The sequence below is a fragment of the Pseudochaenichthys georgianus genome, chromosome 13 (genome assembly GCF_902827115.2).
Source record: "Pseudochaenichthys georgianus chromosome 13, fPseGeo1.2, whole genome shotgun sequence".
Lineage (NCBI taxonomy): Eukaryota > Metazoa > Chordata > Actinopteri > Perciformes > Channichthyidae > Pseudochaenichthys > Pseudochaenichthys georgianus.
In genome coordinates, this window is record NC_047515.1 from 19,464,223 (window position 1) to 19,488,142 (window position 23,920).

The 23,920-nt window shown below is 40.3% G+C and overlaps 1 protein-coding gene across 1 annotated transcript; it reads right to left on the bottom strand.

Annotated features, from left to right (window-relative positions):
- Positions 1-6,426: 6,426 nt before the first annotated feature.
- On the bottom strand, positions 6,427-13,082 carry slc13a5b (solute carrier family 13 member 5b). Its single transcript, XM_034096786.2, is given in 15 exon segments — positions 6,427-7,892; positions 8,714-8,740; positions 8,742-8,852; positions 9,878-10,039; positions 10,526-10,647; positions 10,756-10,840; positions 10,842-10,863; positions 11,637-11,849; positions 11,985-12,025; positions 12,027-12,108; positions 12,206-12,233; positions 12,236-12,385; positions 12,502-12,722; positions 12,957-12,990; positions 12,993-13,082. Coding segments are annotated over 15 exon segments (1,473 nt in total). The 5' UTR covers positions 13,042-13,082; the 3' UTR covers positions 6,427-7,766.
- Between the last annotated feature and the right edge of the window lie 10,838 nt (positions 13,083-23,920).

A 23,920-nucleotide genomic window follows, 5' to 3' on the forward strand; every position in this document is an offset into this window, starting at 1 on the left:
GATTCAGTATTGCTCCGTCTATACTCAGTGTGATGCTGCCAGGGCCCATCGGCTCAGTCAAAGAGAGTGTGTAGCTGTTACGGTTGATGTTTGTCTGCTCATTAATCTGCCTGTGAGTGTTTTCAGCTGTGTGTGTGATTATGTAAATGAGCTGTGTGGTTGCTCCAACATCATTGGCTGCCCATCCTCTGGTCCGCCTCTGAAGATGGTGATTGGATTGACGTCATCCAATCGCAGCACACAGCCGGCGCACACCTGCTGGGGAGGAGTACAAAGGCCGCGGACTATCTTCACTCTGGAGGCTCTGTTGAGGAACAAACGCCTCTCGTCGTTCTGTGTTTAACTTGTGTGGTCTTATTACCTATGTTGCAAATGTATTATCTTTTCAATTTACACACGGCATCTATTGCACGTCTGTCCGTCCTGGGAGAGGGATCCCTCCTCTGTTGCTCTCCCTGAGGTTTCTCCCATTTTTTCCCTTTAAACTGGGTTTTCTTTGGAAGTTTTTCCTTGTACGATGTGAGGGTCTAAGGACAGAGGGTGTCGTATTGTCATACTGATATTCTGTATAAACTGTGAAGACCACTGAGACAAATGTAACATTTGTGATATTGGGCTATATAAATAAACATTGATTGATTGATTGATTGATTGATTGATTGATTGATTGATTGATTGATTATTGATTGTGATAAATTCTGTTAACAGGGGTTAACTTGTATGTGCTTAGTGTCGTGTTGATATATGTGTTTAGGCTGCGGCCACACGAGGACGAAAACGGTCGTTTGCGTTACTGTTTAGTGTCATATAGACCGTTCGGCCACACGAGGACGACCGAATACGGCACTAAACGAAACGATACGGGTCCCAAGGTGGATAGAACGGCATACGCAACGCTCTGGGGGGTCCAACGGCTCCGTGTGTACGCCCTATACGATCATTTTCAGATAATGATGAGGCAATAGCCCCGCCTCTCCCCACCTCTGCTGCTCACCCCCACGTCAAAGTAAACTGCACACTGAATTCAGATTATTTATCTTTCTCTCGATATGGACCTAAATGCGAGTGAAGTCTAATCTGACAGGACGGAGACACGCAGCTCTGCTCACCTGCAGCTCCTCCTGCTGCAGCAAAACACACACTTCAAGTCAGATCATCACCCTTAGCTATTTTAATTACCTCTCAAACTCCCTAAACTAGTTAGAAATATGTTTATTTTTACTGTCGGCCGGGTCACTCATTACTGGATCAGCTGCTGTATGAGACAGACACTGACGCTGTCCGAAGAGAGGGAGGAAAAAGAGAGGCTCCGTGTATTTTATTATTATAATATATAGAGTCGTTATTCATTTGTTTTAAAGCTCAATAAATAACAAAGAAGACCTTTGACCGGCACTTTCATAATTTTGTCCGGAAGATTTAAACTTTAATACCGTTGACTGGCGAAAAAACTCTGCCCGGTTCCCTCGGGCCCCCACCGCGGAGAATAAACAGAAGGGCAACCATGACAACCATGCTTCTTCGCTGCTTTTGTGGAGGAAGTTAGAGCGCCACGTACAGGCTCCTGCATATGTACTGCAGCTTCTCCAGCGGTTGGAGCTAAACGGAGCGGTCTCGTGTTTGACAGACACTATCCGGATAACTATATTGCGTGTGGACGGAAGCTTGTTTGCGATTGCATTTGCGTTAATCCTATGCGTTTAGCCGTTTTCGTCCTCGTGTGGCCGCAGCCTTAGAGTAGAGTGTTCAGTTACCTTATTTAGCTGTGTTTTCTTACAGCTTCCTTTATTTAGTTGTACCACTTTTAGAGTGAGGTTTGTTTCGTTCTCTACATTAGTATTTATTTCTTCTGTATGCCTTTAGACTCCCTTTGAGTCCTCCTTTTGTTCGGTTATTTGTCAACCGGTGCCCTTTTGGCCCTTTTGTTGTTTCAGGCTGCCTGCATGCCATTTTGTTTCACCTTGCTTTATAATAAAACCATTTATAATTATTACCAATTCCAATCTGGTGTATGTTGCGTTCCTCTTCCCCTAGTCAGGACATAACAGTAGCCTATGGTATGAACGCTGCAATAAACAATCACGTGAAAGTAAGTTAGTCACTTCCTGGCGGTGAAAAGGTCACATTTCAATGGGGTATGCCGCCTCACCGATATCCCCATGACAGCAAATCTATTAGGTTTCAGTTTCACCAAGACTTCGGTACATTTTCCCAGAAAAATAAGCGATATTTAATCGAATCTTTATCATTATATAACATTTTTAAAAAACGGTTCATTAAATGTTCCGTTTTGTATTGAAGAATGAAGAAAAGCAGATAAGTGGACCGGAATAAAAAAAAAAAATTCGAAATAATTTTCAAAAATAAAAGACACGAGGATTATAATGGCAATGCTGTAAATGTTTGTAAAAATTATATCTGGGAAAATGTAAATCTAACAGAGAACGGTGAAATCAAGCTACTGACTAAATACATCCATGCTCAAACTTTAGAAATGCTATCGCTTTATTTATGTTTTAATACAAAATAAAACAGTAGCCTGAAATTCAGCTTCAGTTATTACTATAGTTTAAATATTTTGAGCAGGTTGCAGCATGACTTGACTTTGTTGGACGCAAATATAATGACACTACATTTAAATAGCGTGTCCGCAAAACTAATTAGGAGTAGGCCTAATATTATTTTATTTGTATTAAATTATTTTCGAAACAGGAGACCTAAATTATATTTTACATTTTACATTTTAACTTGAAATGATACCATAGTAGAGCTACTTAGCCTATATAAAATTGCATATATCAACTCTGATAGACAATTTATCCCACAGAGCGATGGAAACTTGATTATTCGGCATTAAATATTCAATAAACCAGAGACGTTGATGTTGGTGCTGTTATGTACCAACAGATGGAGCCATTTCCTAACAACACATTTATTATTATTGAATTTGTATTAGTTGTTTTATCTACTACTTAGCCCTAATACGTAATTTTAGCTCTACATGTTGTTGAAGACTTGTTTCATAAGGCGTTACAAATAACTTGACTTTTGTTAATGATTTACAGGGCAACTAATGAGTCACTGGCCTTATTAGACTCATTTAGAGTAAGGTTGATTAAATAACTCCTAAATGAATACCTGAAAGTTAGTCAAAATTAACAAATGTAAATACAAAATATATTTGTAATGGTTTTTTTTCTATTAAAGGATGCTACATTTTTCAGAAATCATGACACTCATACCCTTAAATTAAGATATAACAGGTTATTAGTTAATTGAGTTTGTGCGTGCCTCCCTAAATTGTTATATTAGAGGTCTGACAAAAGTTATTGTTGTGGCTGGCCTCAAAAAGTATCCAATGGATTTTATTCTCTTTGCCATTAAAACCCCAATTATCAAATTCCAGGACGGTTTGGTTTATTATAAGGATAATTAAAGGCATATTAATGTCACTAGAGTAAGCATCTTACAAAAAATTTATCTAATTCAAATATTTAAAAGAAAATGTACAAGTAATGATGTGTTTTTATTTTATTCCTAACAGGACATGTGTCCGAGTCAGTGTTGTGCACCGACAGAAATGCTAGAGAGGTTCATTTTTAATGTTTGTTTTGTCACTCACCATTTACCTCTCATTCCAGGCTTCTGATTGTCCACCCCTTGTGTGTCTCCTGTGCTCATTAGCGTCTTCAGCATCATCAGATTGTTCCCACCTGTGTCTTATTATCATGTGCTTAAATTCCCCTGTCTCCCAGTGTACAGTGTCAGTTCGTATTGTCTCTTGCTATGGTCAGGTCTATGCTCCTTGTGCTCATGAAAAAGTTTGATTCCTCACTACGTGAGCGCTTTCATTTTTTGTTCTCTGTTTTTGTCATCTTGGCTAGAGATTTGATAGTTACCTTTTTTGTTGTTCAATGCTGTATTTGGAAAAATCTTAATACTTTACCTCTGTCTCCCGGGTCGTGCAATTGGGTCCTACATCCTAAGTGTCTGAGTTTGTAACAATCAGTATGTTCATACACAATCTTGATGACCGAGTAAGGTTAAAAATACACCCTGACATCAAATGCAGCCATGACCGTCATTTATTCTGGCTACAGGAGCACGAAAACGATCTTAAAAATATATTTCACAATAAGCTTTAAGAGGAAAATTGCTCTGTTTGTTACATCAAATAATTCCAAAGGCATGTGATCCTTTACTGTGGTTCTTAAGGAAATGAATTGTGGGTTAAAGTCACATGCTCTATGGTCACCAAAATGTGTTTTTTTTACATACAAGAGAAAAACTGGCAAGCATCTTTGAATCAGCTGACTGTTAAAGTCAATTTGAGGCTTAATTAAGCAGGCATTTACATGAAAACAGTCTATTGACAACTTCAAAGAGGGACACAATAGCAGGGTTGCATTTCTTTAGCCTCTTATTACGTATCAAAATGTCCTTTTTAGGGAGTGAATGGTTGTGAAGAACACATGATCTGTGGTCAAACAGCTCGACGAGTCATCCCTCACCCTGTTTTTGAGCGTGTGTAACATGCAAAACAAGTGTCCGAAAGGAGAATATGCTCTATAAGGTGAAGTTTTATGAGTGCATATCCTGGCATGAATACCATGGAGAAACAGTAAACATGAAATTACTCTGACAGAAAATGTATTGGGTGCAGTCTTTAGATGACAGTGATACCTGACTGCTCACTGAATCAGAAATGTTTGGATATGCTTGACCTGGATTAACCTGCTAAAAGAGTCATGGAAAATGATATGTTGAATGTGTTGTAAAGTATTTGGCTAACAATAAATTGTTTTGGATTATGCATTGTTTAAACACAATATAACCCGAAATAATAAAACTCTGAATGAGATTTAAATGGTGACAAAGGCCACTATTAGCGTGGTCAGTATGAATGTGCCTCGACCTGATGAGTGTAAAGAAAGGCCCTCTGTCCTCTTGTTTTGGCCTGGCTCTTGTCCGCAGTTTAATTGGATACATTGCTAACTGAAACCATACCTACACACAAGACTTTAAGTACAAGGAAGAATTGATTGTATCAAACAGGCTGCGTATTGTCCTTGTGTTGTAACTGATACAGAAAAGGTGGAAGGGCTTCAAAAGCCTTTCCATCCACAAAGTGCTCTCAAAAGGTAGAGGAGGTCACAACAAAGTTAAAACATACCTTATAAAGTTAATAAAACATTGTTGTGTTTTTGCTTTTTCGAGGGGATGGGTTACCAGAGGTGTTCTGTGCATGAAACCCCAGCCAAGAGAACAACGTGCAGGTTCACTTTCCCTACTGCAGCCTTACATGTATATATATAGCCAATAATGGATGCTATGATGCGTGAGGATGTGTTTTAATTGGATAATGAGTGGGTGGCTGAGAGGAGTATAACGGAGAGGAAGGCACTGTAATTACATAAGCATTTTTCCAAGAGTGGGACTCAAGATCATAGTGATCTGTTACTCTTTCTATGCACCAACCACTTGTTAACCACTTTCAAACCGCTGAACATTTAAATTGTCTAACAGAACTGAGTCCACAACATTGATGGGATCATTTCATTTATTTCTCCCTGCTACCTTTGCTGCGTGAAACATGTCTTTGTATCATATCACATCATAACACCAACATAAGTTTGTCCTGCCATATATGTACACTCAATATGATTGTTAACTTTTTGTCTTGCTGTAAAACATAATTGTCCTCATGGTGATATATACCCCCTTGGGATGGGGTTGTATTTGATTACTTAAAAGAATGGAGACATGTGAAATGTCTTCTTTGAGTTAATAATTTTGATGACGCAAATGCTGGACAATATGACTACCTGACCCTTGGCTCATGCAACGTCTCGCCAAGAAGACAATGACACAGAGCTCTTGAATACAGACATTAGGAGAGGCCTTTCAGTCCAGGATTACTGTGGCTTTCTGCACTGTGTTCACAGGATTATATCTGCTTTATGCCACGAGACAAGAGGTTACTAAGCAAAGTGGCAAAGAAACACGTATGCACTAAAACACAGGTTAAACTCATGTGAAGTTGAGAAAGATCGCACTGGTGATGAAAGTGGGATCATATTGTTTTGGATGACACCTGACGATGGACAATGCTGTTTTTTAACGGCTAAGACTGGGTTTATTTCCATCTGCTTTATTTAAGCCTCTTACTTGTTGAAAGCTTATACCTGGGCTTTTGTGGAAAATATAAAGATCTTGCTGTGAAATCAGGAGCTTGGATTTAAAGGTGTTTTTGGAGAATTGTTGTGTTCATGACTCTAACAACAGACTGCGTAATGCTTTGTTTGTTTGAATAATACTGTAATGGAAAATACTAATGGAAATAGTCACGAAATATTTTTGTTCTACCAGTGTTATGTATGAAGGCAATGATACACATAATTCAAACTCACAATATATTAACTCCTGTCTTTTATTTTGTCGCAGAACAATGATATACATGTGTCTATTTCAGCCCCATTGGCGTTTTAGGCATAAAAGGTACTCAAAATCGTCATCTGTCAGGTACAAAAGTCTTAAAATAGAACTGAAAAATACATTGGTTCTTTATTGGCAATTCAGTCAGAATTCATTGTTGCAGGCAGACTTTCTAAAATGTATTGATCAAAAGATAGAACATCTGTTTAAAGTACAATAAGGCAGTGTGACTGTAAAGGCAAATATTGGTTTCTTGCATTGTATCGATTCAAAAAGTTCAACAGATGCTGGAACAAGCCTTTAACAAACAAACATACATCTGTATACAGAAGATCAACACAGGGACATGTTAACTTAGTGTCATGTTTCAGCCTATTACCTGTAAATAACAAAAGGGCAAACCTCAGAAACAACAGTTTGTTACTCTAAATATATTTGATGAGATGTGTTTTTATTGAGATTTAAAAATTCAGTGCTTCAGTGCGGGTGGAATCCATTAGCGGTTCTTACTAAGTAAACTAGTACTAATAAATGCTGCAATATAAAACAATGTAAAAATAGTCAATCACGAGTCTGGTCCATATTTGGCAGCAGAGACTGGTGAGCTATTTGGACAGACATTTACAGTTTCAACACGTTAAGAGGAATTTCAATGATGTGTCTTGTTTCGATTGTGCTTTATACATGTATATTAATCTATGATAATAGTTTATATTTTCTTAATATGAAAAGTTACTAGTTACTACAGCTGTCGGATTACATTTAATAAAAAAAGACAAAAGTCCCTCTGAAATACAAGGTGAAAGCAAAAGCGGCATCAAATGTTAATCTTCTAAAACAATTATATCTAAAAAATGTACGTTTAAGTGCATTACTTGAGTTAATGTGCAAAGTAACGATCTTATATTATGATGAATGGCTTTTTTAGATGTGGTTACCTTTCTATGTAAACATTTCAATTAACTTTGACCTTATTAACAGCCCATTTGTTGGCTGTTCAATTTTGAATACACTGACCCTACCCTATATGTTTTTTTTTTATACTGGTACATGAATGTAATGCTTTGTCTTTTAAGTGTAAATTCATTATAATAAAATATAAAACTTTGTTTTAAATGTCATTCCCAACCATTTTCATAGCCACTTTCTTTTACAAGCAAGACTCAGGTGTCAATGAGAACAAGCCTCGAGGGCGTTGTACTCTAACAGCGATTGGACGCTTGCGGTCCACCATGTGCTCCTGTGCTATGGCTCTGACCAGAGGTCTTGGTCTGGCGCCGGTGTAGGGAGGGCAGGCTGTGCATGGGTCTTCTTCTCTGGCAGAACCAAGCTCACACCCCGGTGACGTTGGCCCAGACGGGGAAGGTGTCAAGGTCAAACATGGCCTTGGCCCAGGTGTTAATGGCCAGTGTTATACAAAGGATGCCAATTATGTTCATGACTATTCCTGTCTTAGCCTGATTGACAAGAAGAGAACATTGAAATGTTAAAGCAATATCTAGGCATTTTGGGAAATTATAATAATATATACTTTCTTGCTCTTCTTGAGAGTTAGTTCAGCTGATTGATACTTTCATATATCATGTAAGAAGCTCTGTAAGATTAGCTTAGCATACAGACTAAAAGCAGGGGAAACAGCGAGACTTGCTAAAGGGAGAAGGATTCTGTTACCTCCATATCTAAATCTCAATACTTACTTTGTCAAACATCTGTATACAAATATTAAAAACAGAAACTTCAAGTTGCAGTCTTTTATGAGGACATTTTTTTATTCTCGCAAAGACATTTAAAGTAAGTTAATCGCACCTGCTGCAACTTCATATTAACCTTAAAGGCATAAGTGTGGTTTTACAGAAAGTGAAGAGGTTGCATGCAAAGTAAACAGAAGTGCCCAATTAAACATCGCAATATGTTAAAACGTGTTTGTGCAATTTAAATATTCGAAGTTGGAACAAATCTGAGCTCATAAAATTGCTTTTGAATCTGCGTCACATAATGTGCAGAGATAAGAAGAACAATTAGGGAGGCAAAGATAGCTTAGTAAGTAACATGTTAAATACTTGAACATTTGCTGTTTAGGATACAGTCATGAAGACTATGCAAATAAGTGCATTTCCCTAGATGTTGAGATATTCCTTTAATTGTTTTGAGGTTACATCTGCCAGTGAACGTATGAGTTCAGCTGTCCTTGCTGTGTAACAATGGCACTAGAGTGCCAACTTTGCATGTTCAACATATAATTTAATGTACAAACACAAGAAGCCGCTGCCATACTTACCATGTCAGAAACCTTGAGGTATCCATAAAGAGAAGACTATAGCGTTTGGAGGCGTGGCAACAGGCAGCATGAAAGCAAAAGAGGCACTCAGCGTACAAGGCACCATGACGTACAGTGGATTGATTCCAATGGACTGAGACTGCAATAATCACACAGAAATGATCACAGTCAGCGACAGGGATGAACCAAGCCTACATCACAAATACCTCCATCTGACTATTTTTCTGCAACCGTAATCACTGACTCATAACTCAACAGTAAAATGTGTGCAATTCAGTGCGTAGGGAGAACTCTTATAAAGGTGGGTGTAAATTAAAATGCAATTCCTGTTAAGCTAACTGAGTCATGATATCTAAATAGAAGCGCTCCACAGATGTAGCGATAATGGCAGACTACAAAAATGCAGAAGCATTACTCTGTGGAATTTGCTACAGAATTACATATGCCGCAGCACAGTAACTTACAAGTGCACAGTAATTTCTGTTCTCAAAATAAACAAAGGGAAAGTTTATATTCTTCTTAAACTATGGGCTGTATATCAGGTCACCACGATGACAACGTTTTGTTTTGTCTGATCAAATAATAAAGATTCACTTAACAGGATGACACATGAAGTGACATACCACAAGCCATGACTGCCACAAAGTGTCACCTCCTCTCTTGTAACTGATCAGATCATTTTTTCTCCGTCTTTTCTCTATATCTCTATTTTCACATGAGGGTTCGACACCCTTGTGCACTCAAATAAATACATATATATGTGAATGACCCAGTTTGGCACAGCCTGCAGCATCTCTCAAGTGCTCGACTGTGGGGCACAGTAACGTCATTCTTCAGCAGAGGGGGTGGGGGGACTGTGCAGCATAACAAGGGACTGGGCTGAATTGGTGTGTTTGGCAGGATATTAATGGAAGGAGGGGCCCGGGGAAGGGGACCAAACACATTCAGCCTGAATGACCAACTACATGGGTAACCAAACAAGTGAAAATAGGCCGGCTCCCACTGGGAGTAGTCTCAATGCTGCACTCCAATTGGGGAAACCAGTTCAAGAAATTACGATAAGTGGCACTTCACCTTACTAAACACTACTAACTAAACACGATCGTCTATCTGCTGCTTCTTTAGTTTCTGCCTCTATTTTTTTACTTTCACTCTATAACTTACCATTGAGGCTAAGACAGGTAGGAAGAGCGTCGCGGTGGCAACATTACTGGTGCACTCTGTGAAGGTAGCAATCAGCAGGCATAAGATGATAGCTATTGCCCAGGGAGGGATGTGTTGCAGGGGAGTCATTTGATCTCCCATCCACTTTGAGAGTCCAGATACCTTTATATATTATAAACATATAAGAGTCAGAGTCTTTTCAAGAATAAAAAACAGTATTTAACTATACAGCCAAGATTTGTTTTGTGTATTTATACTCTCATTCAGATGTGTGATCATACAAAGGATCTTTTAAGCAACATGTGTGTGGCAGGGAACATTTGACCAAGCAACAGTAGAACATTTTCGGTTGGCATAGATTAAAATAGCTCTGATAAGTTATTGGAAGAGTTAATAATGAGGCTGATTTATTAAACAGTTTCAGTGTATTATATGCTGATCCATCATATCCTATGAATCCATTGTGCAAAGCCGTTTGATTTGAGTGGGGGATTGGCCTCCATAAATAGAAAAAACTATACAGAAAGGTAATTACAGATTGTAAATACATTTCTATTCTAAGACTCCCCTTCCAGTTAGTCTTGCCATATTGTGTGTAAGACTTTTGCCCAATTCCCCTTGAACAGTTTGACTGTCATTGCCACTTACTTCACTGCCCTTGGCAAGAGCAAAACCTCCACCAAGAAGAAGCACAATGCCCCACGGTAACTTTTTTTGAACAACTTTCCAGGTGAGCAGAGGAGGAGTCGGCCCGGTATTTTGATGGGGTGCTACAGATCCAATACATTAAATGTCAGTATCATTGTACAGTCTTTCAGCTCTTTTCATGCATATAACTGAATGACTGATACTATACATTTTCCAAAACCATGGCTTACCTGTGTCAAAACGTTGAGTCCTCCACGAACAGAAACTTGGGGGTTTTGAGGGTAAAACAAAAAGAAGGATGGCAATGAAGATTGAACACTGTGGCATCTGTCACATACCTGAGAAGTGAAGTGAGAATAGAATGAACAAACTGAGATAAATAAACCTCCTTGTACTAGATGAACCCTCCTGTTGTGTTCGGGTCAAATCTGACCGATGTAGTACTTTCATCATCATAACTTTTTGTTTTACATTTGATTGCATTAAGGCTTTAGGATATCCTTCACAGTAGACATTTGAACATATACAATTGCTGATCATTGAATTTTGGATGATTTAGTCAACTTTTAACCCTGGTGTTCCCGGTCAACACCCCCACACACACACACACACTCACGCACGCACGCACGCATGCAAACACATACACTAGATGTGTTTCTCCCCCCATGTTGAATCTCACCTGGCACACACAAACACACACACAAACACACATCACACACACCACACACACACACACACCCCACCACACACACACAAACAATTTGATACAATTCCCGCTCTTATGTGCCATCCCCCCACATGGATCACACCTGGCACACGCAATACATGTTCAGTGTCTATTCTTTGTATATTTACTGCAGTTTTCATGTATACCAGTAGTCTGATACAATATGTACAGTTTGAAAGGGTGTTAAATTACATTTGGTGATGATTAATGTTTTTTGTGCTAATGTAATAGCAGTTAAAACAGGATCGGTCAAATGTGACCGTGAACACCAATAGTAAGGGGGGGTGGCTGGGGGGGGGCGTGGGGGGGGGGGGGGGGGGGGGAAACGAACACAACAGGAGGTTAATGTGTTAGCAAAAATTTGCTGTATTTTTGTTTACACACTCTGCTTTGGAGTTGAAGATATTTTTCGCCCAGCCGTTGACAAAGCCTGGCTCTCTTGTGAACCACAGCACCACCAGCAGTGTGAAGAGACCCAGGACACTTATCTCTCCAAAGGACATGGGCCCCAGCCGACGGTGCTCCTCACGGATCACATTATAAGCAGCGATGTCCTTTTCTGTCTTCACAGCCCCACAACCCCACGTCTTCTTAAAGCTGGAGTGATCACATGGGGAAAAACCTTTGTTTTCACTTTTACACTAAATCACACACGTGATGGCGGTAAAAGTTTTTTGATGTTGAGTCAAGTCTCTGTCACTGTAATTAGGCTGTAACCATCATCAAACTCACTTAAATCCCATAAAGACAAACTGCAGCCAAAGCCAGGCCAGCCGTGAGCATGATGATCATGTTAGGGAAGGCAAAGCCAAACCAGGAGGCAAAGTTAATCACATCTCCATTTTCAGGGAAGAGTCTAAGGAAAACAAAAAGAAGTGAGTGTAATAATTTCATTGAAAAAAACATTAAAAGTAATGGAGCATGACTAAACACAGCTTTGAGTAAACACTCACTGGTTCATCTGGCCTTTGAGCACCAGATTGGACCGGTTCCTGTCAGTGTGGCAGTGCCTCCAATGCTGGCAGCGTAACAAACACACAAGGTCATCCCTTTACACATTTTCATCTTTTCCTCTGCATCCTTACGCATGGCATCCTCTACTGCGGCATCCAAGAAAGTCACCACCACTGGTCCTTCAAGGAGAGAGCAGGGAAAGAAAGACTGCTAGAAACATAGTTGTATACGCATAAGAAGCTTGTGAGACTATACATTTTCCTCTGCCAAACAAAAAAAGGTAACAATGGCTCACCTTGTCCCTCACTCTGCTTCTCTGCCTGTGGAGCCTGTTTGCTGTCAGTCTCTGATGTCTGCTCCGGCTCTTCTGAGCTGAGGATCTTAGGTATCTCGTCCTCACTGTTGTTGAGCTGCTGCAGCACTGCTTGCACAATAGGCACCATCATGGCTGTGGTAGCTGTGTTACTGATCCACATGGACAAGAATGCTGTGACACCCATGAAGCCCAACATCAAACTGCCAGAAAGATAACCAAAAAATCATGTAAGTGGCCTTGGATTGTACAGAAAGGCCCTGAGTGTTTTACAAGACATAAAGAGGGACAAAGAGAGACTTTTATGGTGGCAATAAACAACTTGAAACATGTTACCTTAACTATATCAGCTGTTTGAAAAGATGGTTGTATAAAACTATGGATTGTAGATGTTAAAGATAAAAAGCCAAACAGAATCTCCTGTGTAAGCTACTCACCGCGCTGGACGCACACCAACAAAAAGCAGCACCTCAGGGCGATGCGCTTGTGCAGATTCCAGTGCTCCACGGCGACAGCAACCATCAACCCCCCCACAAACAACAGGTTTGTGTCCTTCAGGTACTGCATACCACACCTGGATCACACAGAGTCAGGTGTGTGTGAACATAAATGCATCCTTCCTGGGTAAATTCCCACACACTTTTGCAGTTATCTTACTTACATCTTTGGATTGCATGATGCCAAACAAAGGGAAAAGGATGGCTGGGAGAAGAGCAGTGACTGCCAGTGGTAGGACCTCTGTGCACCAGTAAACTGCCATCATGATTATCACAAAGGCACATTCTGCTTCCTGCAAAAGAAACACATAAAAACATACTGGTTAATGAGCAAGCACATTATGAGATGTAAATGCAGCTTATGGGGTCAATTACTATTACATAATTTCTTCTGGGACATCATGGTGGTTCAAAGGGATAAGCAGATAAGATAAGATAAGATAAGTTCTATTGTTTTTTCTGGTCACCTTGTACATTTGCGAAGATAAAACTTCTGAGCTCTGTGGGATATTCATTTGTTTTATTGCGCTGCAACAGAAGAAAAAAAATATACTGTATATATAAAGAAAAAAAGTTAAAGGATTGGTTGCTTTTGTTGACTCTTATAAAACATAATTTGTCTTCAGCATTTTAAAGCAAGCAAAGATTCCCAAACTGTGTCTTTTATCGCTTAGAGACCTCATACTCTGTACCTTTCTTCACACTATGCCATTGTTCATGACTGCTTATCACAACATGCTTACAGTCTCTGTGCATGCCTCTATGTGACATGAAGCAGTAGCAACGAGGACTGAGCCCTTTGACTCTGTGTTCCCACGCTGGACATGACCCTTCATGTTAACAACAAGGAGTTAAAATAACAAAACTTCAGAGCAATGCAGCCTCAGGCAACACTGGACAGCTCTCATGCAATCTACTCCAAGTGCGCATGTTGTGCGCATCAAACAGGTGCAAGAGGGCACCATGCACACCAGATTCATTTTTTTAGGGAAATCTACTTCTATGACGCGCTGAATTTAGTTCATTCATGTTTTAAAAATGAATGTAAAAAGTTTCCCAAATTCAACTTTTAAATCATGCATAATTAAATAAATGATGTGCTATATTTTGCAAAAATAACAACAATGTGATCCAACATTTCAATATATTGAAAATTAATCTTAGAATTGCTACACTTGTATCAGTTTCAAAGTTAAATTGTAATTTATCGATCGTTTAAAAAAAGCCTTTACATACCGATGTCCCGATCACTAAAGGCAGAGGAAGAAGAAGTAATGGAGTTGAGAAAAGGATAATCTCATTCTTAACAGAGTGAAGATATTTGAAGAATGCCATCCTGAAGAAAAACGGAGAAAAGGAGGCTTTCGTACCATAGATCGAGCTTTAGAAGAGCAGAGTAGAGGAGGGGGAGTCTTGCCGTATATAAAGGAGAGAGAGAGAGAGAGAGAGAGAGAGAGAGAGAGAGAGAGAGAGAGAGAGAGAGAGAGAGAGAGAGAGAGAGAGAGGCGAATCACAATGAAGAGACGTGAGAGAGAGAGAGAGAGAGAGAGAGAGAGAGAGAGAGAGAGAGAGAGAGAGAGAGAGAGAGAGAGAGAGAGAGAGGGAGAGGCGAATCACAATGAAGAGACGGGGAGAGAGGGAAAGAGAGAGGGAGAGGGAGAGAGAGAAACAACCGAGTTCACTGACATCCAATGTTCTAAATTATAAGCAAACGTCACAAACAAGAGTAAACTTGATAACATGTTGTTCTGTGGTAAAAGATGTTACTTCAGCTACACAAATCATATGGACAGGTTAAAAGGGAAATCAGAGGAATCCTTGTGGCCCTGTCGTCAGAACTTGTGAGGTGGGTCTGTGATGCAACTCAATGTGATTGTTAGGAACTGTGTCTCACTCACAATATTAACAAAAAGAATTAATCTCTAGAGTGGATGTTATTTGAATCACTTTTTTACTTGGATGGATCAGCAATGGGGTTGTGAATATAGTAATATAATGTCTAATTACATTTAATTTGCAGATTTTACATTCATTTACAGTTGTAAGTCGTTTTCAAAAAGGCTTGTGAAATGTTATTATTGTTTTAAAGGTCACATGTCATGGTCCTTTCTACTGATCATAATACCATTGTTGAGGGATATTACAATAGAAAAATACTGTGCAATTTTCCAAACTCACATTGTTTCGCATACAGCATCTCTGTAAACTACGTGTATTCACTCTCTCCACTAAACGGCTCGTTAGAGCTCTTGCCCCCCTCCCTGTGAGCCCAGTGTGCTCCGATTGACCAATCCACAGACTTCCTCACACACATGCAGCTCAGCTGATGTCTCCTCCGGGCTGCTGCTGATAACAGACAGTTGCGATCGCGGCGAAATTCTCTCTGCAGACCCATTCTCACAGCGTTTATCAACCTTTTTCTTCTCAATATCAAGCCACACTTATTGTTTTTACTTCGGCTGAGACTTTGTGTGTGCTCGGGGTGATTCACAACGTCCGATTGTTTCACGTTGTGAATCGCGCTGAGCTCCGTGGAGGTGTGATTTCCTTGTTTAGCGATACACAGCGAAACACAGCCAAACTCACCCTGAGCACACACACAGCTGAGTTAATAACCAGCTTCGTAGGACCGCTTAGCGACATCGCGTTTGTTGGGGTTAGTTAAGCCGGGTAAATCAAACATATCCAGGGTCTGTTGAACTGGCTTCGTCGTACAGGGCACTGGAGGCAGTAACGTGTAATTCAGCAGAATCTGAGAAGAGCAGCACCAGCTGCAAAGAGCGGTGCCTTTTACTGTTTACTTCACTGCGTTGCCCTTCATTAGAACCGCTGGATAGAGATCGAGGCTGCTACGTTTAAACACACACACCTCTACACACATCGAACTACCAGAGTATTCCCCCTCGTTTTATGAAGGATATGTCCTGTCACCGGGGCGCATGCTGTGTGTGTGCTCAGCTCCGCTGTGTGTGTGTGTGTGTGTGTGTGTGTGTGTGTGTGTGTGTGTGTGTGTGTGTGTGTGTGTGTGTGTGTGTGTGTGTGTGTGTGTGTGTGTGTGTGTGTGTGTGTGTGTGTGTGTGTGTGTGTGTGTGTCCGAGTCCGACACCCCCGGCATTTGTTTTCAAATTAACACGAACAGTAATTTACACAAATATGGTTCTCCATAGTTATATGTGTGTTCCCAAGTGAAAGAAATTCGTTTAATCTTAATATCGATGTGCTATAGTCCTGCCGGAGTGCACCGGAACGAATGATACTATCATAAACAAATGCCCACACACACACAAAACGAGGCCACGCTTTAGTAACTCGTGCGCACGCTTTAGTAACTCGTGCGCACGAGTTACTAAAGCGTGCGCACGAGTTACTAAAGCGTGGCCACGTTTTATTTATTTTTCTCTCTGTGAACCCTCCAGGGGCCTATACTGCGAACCTGGTTCAACCTAACCTGGATATGTTTGAGTTAGCCGGTTGGCTTAATCCAAAACATACGCGCTCTCGCTAAACTGTACTACGACGCTGGTTATCAAGTGGATCGCTCAAGCCAGCCGTGTCCTATCTAGTTAGGTGCGCGTTCACATGAAAGGGGTGGTATTTGGAGCATTCGACCAATCACAAACATGGAGAAGCGCACTGACAGCGCAGCGTCATACTTCCTGAATGAAAAGTGAACTTTAATACTAGTCAAAAATGAAGAAGTTAAACTTTAAACATCCATGACTTAAACACTTTATCCAGGATAAAAGCCACATAGCTGCACCTGCAAGGTGAATACAGCTGGTAAAAGAAAAAGTGTTTGAATGCGTACATTAGGTTTATGATATCACTGCCCCGTCTAAAACACGATCTGACTTCAATTACATTTGAGTGTTTCGTCAACTTATGTGTTGCTTAAAATAATACTTCTGCATACAGTATGTGACACTGTGAGTGTTGCACGGCCAGATACGGCTCAGCTGACTCAGATCAGGAGATATATGATACATTATGAAGTGATATGCCGCGGACTGTACTTAATGTACTCTGATCCGGTTACTTATGTTGTGGCCGATATTTAAGTAAGCTTTCTTAACGCTAATGTTATAATAGTCAGATTGCTCTGAAGATGGGAGGTGATATTCTATTAATGTTCACGTTCACACAGTCGGTGATTTTTGCCGGCCGTCTTTCCTGCGACGGCAGTTTTTCTGTATTTCCTTTCTCCTGTAATATGACTTGATCGCTTTAAACTCCACACACTGAGCTCTGATTGGTCAGCAGGCGGTGCTTTCACTGAGTTGAGCTCTTAGCCTGCAACCTAACCTGGTCCCGACCAGGTTAGCTGCTTAGCATATATTACCATGGAGATCTAGCTTGCTAAAAAGAGAACCAGCTTCGTACGACCGGAAAGCCGGAGTTTTCCCTGAATTTAGCCGGCTAAGCGAAAATCCTGCTTCGCAGTATACCCCCCAGGGCTCCGTACATCTTCATATGATCATTATAAAAAAAATAAGAGAATAAATGAAAAACAGGTATGAAATACTATATGGCAGTAAAACAAGAATACAGTTTGAAAAGGGAGTGATTTGTAAAATATCCATAAAGAAAAAGAACATCTGCTTACAGTTGTGTTTCATCTGGGTGTTGAGAGATGTATCCATAGATCTCTTCATGTTGCTCTCAAAGTGCACCAGATTGATGCTTTTAACTTCAATATTTAAAAAAATCTTCCAGGGGGACCATCCCCCCGGACCCCCCTAGAGGAGGTGAGGTCCGCTCCCCACTCGTAAAAAATAGCACTTTACCCCTGCCTATATGCCGTGAGCTGATTATCGAGCCTTCATTGTAACACAGTCGCGGGTGTACTGTGTGCGTGTGGTTTAGGAAGAGGGGACGTCCAGCACCTCAGCACCCCCACTCAAAATACCTTCCCGCGCCTCTGCAGGAACACCCACATTACAAATGTGTTGCAACTAAGTAGCTGTACTAAATACTAAATTAAGTCATTACACTTCCTTCTGTGCGTTTCTGCTGACCTGAATACTTCAGCCCAGAGCCATTTAATAGAAGAGTTACGACATCTCCGTTCACTCCAATGGACCACTTTTTTTACAGCAATGGCGAATCGTGGAGCCTCTCAATCGTTCCCCGGAAGTTAGCGCCAAGGCTAGCAGAGCTGTAGAGTTGCAGCATAATAGACCGTTCGTGACGGACTTTTAAAGGTAAGAAGAAGTTTAAAGATTTATATTGCGGATATTATCAGTACATCTGATTCAAATTAACATATGTATTAAAGGATGTCAGTGGATTATCCCTAAATTAGTAGATTTAGGGAACGTTTACAGATAACAGATTAAGCTAGGATACCGAAGCAAGTTAGCAACACACGTTGAACAGCCTTTTAATTGTAAATTCCGTTCTCTTAATGTCTATTTGGTCCAACGTTGTTGAATTAGAGAAGAGGGGCTTCTAAACGGGATTATATGCGGGGGTGGAGGGAGTTAAATATTAGATAAATATAACTTTGGTGCGTGTAAGAGTGAGTGTTTTTAGCAGAGCCATATTGTGTCCTTGTGACTATGTTGATTATTACCCCCTCTGTATAATGTTGCAGCTCAGCTGATTTTGGATTGATGGCAAAGGGAGAGGGACTTAAGTGAGAGTGAAAACACAAGGTAAGTTTAATACTCCTGTTTTATATAAGTAAGCATACTAAACATGTATTATATCACTGTATTATATAAGTAATCTTGTTAGTAACCTACTGTATGGCAGGTGGAGGGGCAGTGATGTTACAGGTGGAGGAGCAAAACTGCAAGACTGCAAACTCACAAGACAGAGAAATCAAAGTTTGTTCTCCAGAGAAGAGGTTGATTTCACTCCAATTTTTTATTTCATATTTTCTAAAGATGTGGAAATGGCAAAAAAAAAAACTTGAGAGCTGTAACCAAGACAACTGTAACAACATGAGTAGAGAGCCACCAAGGTTTTTCAAGTCCCTCTCTTACTCCATTTTTACCAGATGTGGGACATCAGGCATGAAATAAAGCTGCCTGTCTGGTTTTGCTGGATGTGGCACCGATGTTTTATTTTGGTCCACCCCAAAGGATTTCCACATGGCTCGGTTAGGGCTACCCATGTTGGTGGTGACATCAAGGACATGTAGCCCTATGGATGCTGCCCTCTGTATTATATCAATAATGATTGACCTGTACTCTGCTCCATTGGTAGAATTGCCAGTGTAATGATATGCCACTACTTGCTTCCACCGTGTTGTGTTTCCAGCCAACATAAACACACAAGCATGTGTTGCCACCCCTGTGTGACCTGGGGCCTATACTACGAACCGGGTTCAACCTAACCTGGATATGTTTGAGTTAGCCGGTTGGCCTAATCCAAAACATACGCGCTCTCGCTAAACTGTACTACGACGCGGGTTATCAAGTGGATCGCTCAAGCCAGCCGTGTCCTATCTAGTTAGGTGCACGTTCACATGAAAGGGGTGGTATCTGGAGCATTCGACCAATCACAAACATGGAGAAGCGTACTGACAGCGCAGCGTCATACTTCCTGAATGAAAAGTGAACTTTAATATTAGACATGAAGAAGTTACACTTTAAACATCCATGACTTAAACACTTGATCCAGGATCAAAGCCACAGAGCTGCACCTGCAAGGTGAATACAGCTGGGAACAGAAAAAGTGTTTGAATGCGTACATTAAGAGGTTTATGATATCACTGCCCCATCTAAAACACGATCTGACTTTAATTACATTTGACTCGAGAGTGTTTCGTCAACTTAATGTGTTGCTTAAAATAATACTTCAGCATACAGTCTGTGACGCTGTGAGTGTTGCACGGCCAGATACGGCTCAGCTGACTCAGATAAGGAAATATATGATACATTATGAAGTGATATGCAGCGGACTGTACTTAATGTACTCTGATCCGGTTACTTATGTTGTGGCCGATATTTAAGTAAGCTTTCTTAACGCTAATGTTATAATAGTCAGATTGCTCTGAAGATGGAGGTGATATTCTATTCATGTTCACGTTCACACAGTCGTGATTTTTGCTGGCCGTCTTTCCTGCAACGGCAGTTTTTCTGTATTTCCTTTCTCCTGTAATATGACTTGATCGCTTTAAACTCCGCACACTGAGCTCTGATTGGTCAGCAGGCAGTGCTTTCACTGAGTTGAGCTCTTAGCCTGCAACCTAACCTGCTCCCGACCAGGTTAGCTGCTTAGCATATATTACCATGGAGATCTGGCCTGCTAAAAAGAGAACCAGCTTCGGATGACCGGAAAGCCAGAGTTTTCCCTGAATTTAGCCGGCTAAGCGAAAATCCTGCTTCGCAGTATACCCCCCTGGTAAAGTCACATCACGGTACAGTTTGCCTGTAATCATGTCTAACTCCACACTTGGTGTGATTGCCATTTCATCCAAGGTCAACACACACTCCCTTTCAAGGTCTGTCAATCAATCTGCCTTAAATTTTAGGAAATCAAAGACCTCTGTCAACACACCAGGCTCAAACTTAACACATTGCATCCTTCTTTGCAGTGTCCTTATTCCTGGAAGGAGAATCTTCAATTCCTGCAGAGTTTTGTAACCCGTTGGTCCGCACCCAAAGCGAATTTTTAAAGCCTTCTTAATTGTCTCATTGCTCCATTTCATCCCCTTTGTGGTGAGTCTGCCTAATGCCTTAAGTTGGTCATTTGAAAACGTTTTCTTATATTTCTTGTCCCTAATTTTCATTGTTTTCTTGAGAGCTGCATTTTCCTTCCTGATTTTTCTTAGTGCAGCCTTTGCTTTTTTGGTGATTCCTTCTTGGCTCTTTAATTTTCTCTTTAATTGTTTTAATAGATCTGTTTGACTGGCTGCTGGTTCCCTCGTATGCTGACTGGCTGCTGGTTCCCTCGTATGCTGACTGGCTGCTGGTTCCCTCGTATGCTGACTGGCTGCTGGTTCCCTCGTATGCTGACTGGCTGCTGGTTCCCTTGTATGCTGCCGGCTGAGTGGGTGGTGTCCGCCCTCCCTGTCTCTCCTCACTAGCCATGTCCTCTCTTTCTTCACCCTCACTTTCCTTTCTCTCAGTCTCCTCATCCCTTCTTCCCTCAATCTTTGAGACTAATGTAAGTAGAAGACATGGCACTGTACATTTTCGAACATTTTAAATATTATACCACTTAAAAATAAGAAATATTACTTTTGTTACTAAGAGTTCATACTTATTATACCTGTGTCACCTTTCACACTATAGCTGTGATCATGAGCTATGGGCTTTGTAGATACAGGTCCCGGGGTGAATCGTGGTGCAGGGGCCCTTCTCTTTTCGACCACAGGGCGATGCACGAAGATGGTGGGTATAGTCTCTGCTCTCAGCCTAGTCTTGCCGTTTTTTGTCTTGACAAACTGGTCTGCATCAAAATGTGCCTGCGGAGTGACTTGAGGTTACTTCACACACAGAACAACTCAGTTTTGTCTGCCCACATACATATTCCATAGTGGTTGAATACACAGTATTAGGAAACACTTTATACTTACTGGACATGTTATACTCATTACATACTGTATATAAAATATGACCAAGAATGTGAGACAACTTTATAGAAATTCATATCACATCTGTTACTGATGCCATTTGTCATACTTTGTTAAACTCACAAATAATAAAGTTCCATAACGTCAGTTGGGAACAAAGACCACACCTTATCTCCCCAAGGCAATTTCCCATCCAATAGGTGTGCTGTGTGTGTATAACCCTTTCTACTGTCTGTTACTCCCTCTTTCAGCACAAGAACCAGAGGGGGATTCAATGGAGCCTGAATACCTGCACTGAGACCCTCACCCTGCACCCTGAGTCTCAACTCTGTGTTTTTCAAGCCTTTCCCTGTTTTTTTGTATTAAACAAAACATTAAGCTTTCCCAATGGTGTGGTTTTCGTTTGGTGAAAAAGTGCAAATGCAGTGTTTGTATATAATTACATCACATATTTTGTTTGCTGTTGGTCGTGAAATTGCTCCTGCTGACTTGAGCCAGCCATTTTTTCCTCCGCTCTGTGTCAGTGGGGAAGCCGTACATTCGTATTCCTTTCTCTGAGCGATTTGAGCATCCCCAGGCAGCACAGCAAACCAGGACAACACGGAGGAAAATGCACCGACAAACTGCATGATATGCTAGTCCTTTGATAGTCACCTGTCGGTCTCCTGTCCTTTCTAAAAGCCATAAATATGACATTAGTCATTTAGATAACTTGTGTCCTCGATTACCATGGGATTACTGAAACTACCATGAATTTAAGAAAATGGTAGAAATTAATCTAATCTGAATTTTAAAGCATTACTTTAGATCCCCTCCCTCTAAATGTATCAATAAACATTAGAAAGTGATGCTCCTGACTACCATACAAGTTTAAGAAGATAATGTTGGTTTTAAAGAATTCAAAGCTATAAATAAACAGCAACAGGCTCTCTAACCAAGGCACTGTTAGCCTAACATGTAAACTAGTTGTTCACACTAATCCTAATATTATCACTTAATATTAGCAAATTCAATTTTATTTTTTAAAACATATTGATGTAAATACATACACATATCGATTTGTTGTATAAATATTGCAAATCAAAACCTTTATTCACTAATAATTACCAAAATCGTAGTTCTATCTCCTGTTATCAATGCATTCACATTGCCGGCCATGAACTTCAGGGGAACGATCCTCGTCTACATGAACCACGTGACGATAACCGTTTTTGGACTTCCGTTGTCGTAACTCTTCTATTATATGGCTCTGCTTCAGCCTATCTACCTTTCACTAAAACAAACAACACCTCTCAGTATGTGTCTCCCAGAACACTGTGAATGTGTCAGTTTCAGATTTAAAATGGTCATTAAACTGCAAAAGTAAGTGTCCCAATAATAATACATGGGACATTGGGGGAACTGTTTTGGTCTGCATAATAACCAACACTTCCCTAAATAATCAGTGTTTTAGCAGACTAGATTACATTAATTTATCATCTAATGTATTTAGTAATTTGTTTGCATTATGGTTTTTAGAAATATTTAAGTAACCCATAATGTGCAAGTATGCCCATTCTATAACAAATGAACAAACAATGACGTGAGAGTTGTGTGTTTGTTTGGTAACAGTTTGTTAACGAACATTGTATTTCCTCTCATGCCAGCGAAAAGCCTGGCTTCCTCAAATGTATTACAGTAAATTCTTTATAAAAACATTTGAATATATTTTTGTGGATTTCTGCATTGTGTTACTGACACAACTAACCCTTCTTAAAATGAAACTATAGTGTTTGTGTTGCTTTGTTTTCCTTTCATGACAAACGTTATACTTTTCTCTTTGATTCAAATGACTGTATGCATGATAATTACAGTAATAGAGTTTGATTCCTTGAATTCATAGTGGCTTATGGGTGAGATTATTCACAATTTAAAAAAAGAATAGGGGGGACAGGAAATCCATGTGGTAGTAAACTGATGGCTGGAAGTCATACTATTAAAAATAGAAAAAAATATTCTTGCAACTTGTGCCATCTTAGTTTTCCTTTTCGTTTATAAAACAAACATTACATTACATTGCATTTAGCTGACGCTTTTATCCAAAGTGACTTACAATAAGTGCGTTCGACCAACAAGATACAAACTTGAAGAAAACAGAATCATATAAGTACATCAGGTTTCATAGAGCTAAAACATTTCAAGTGCTACTCAACTGGCTTTAGATAAGCCAGTCCCTTTATTAGTATATAAGAGTTTTGTTAGTAATTGTATCGCTCGAAGTGGAGTCGAAAGAGATTGAGTTTTCAGTCTGCGCCAGAAGATGTGCAAGCTATCTGCTGTCCTGATTTCAATGGGTAGCTCATTCCACCATTTTGGAGCCAGGATAGCAAACCGACGTGTT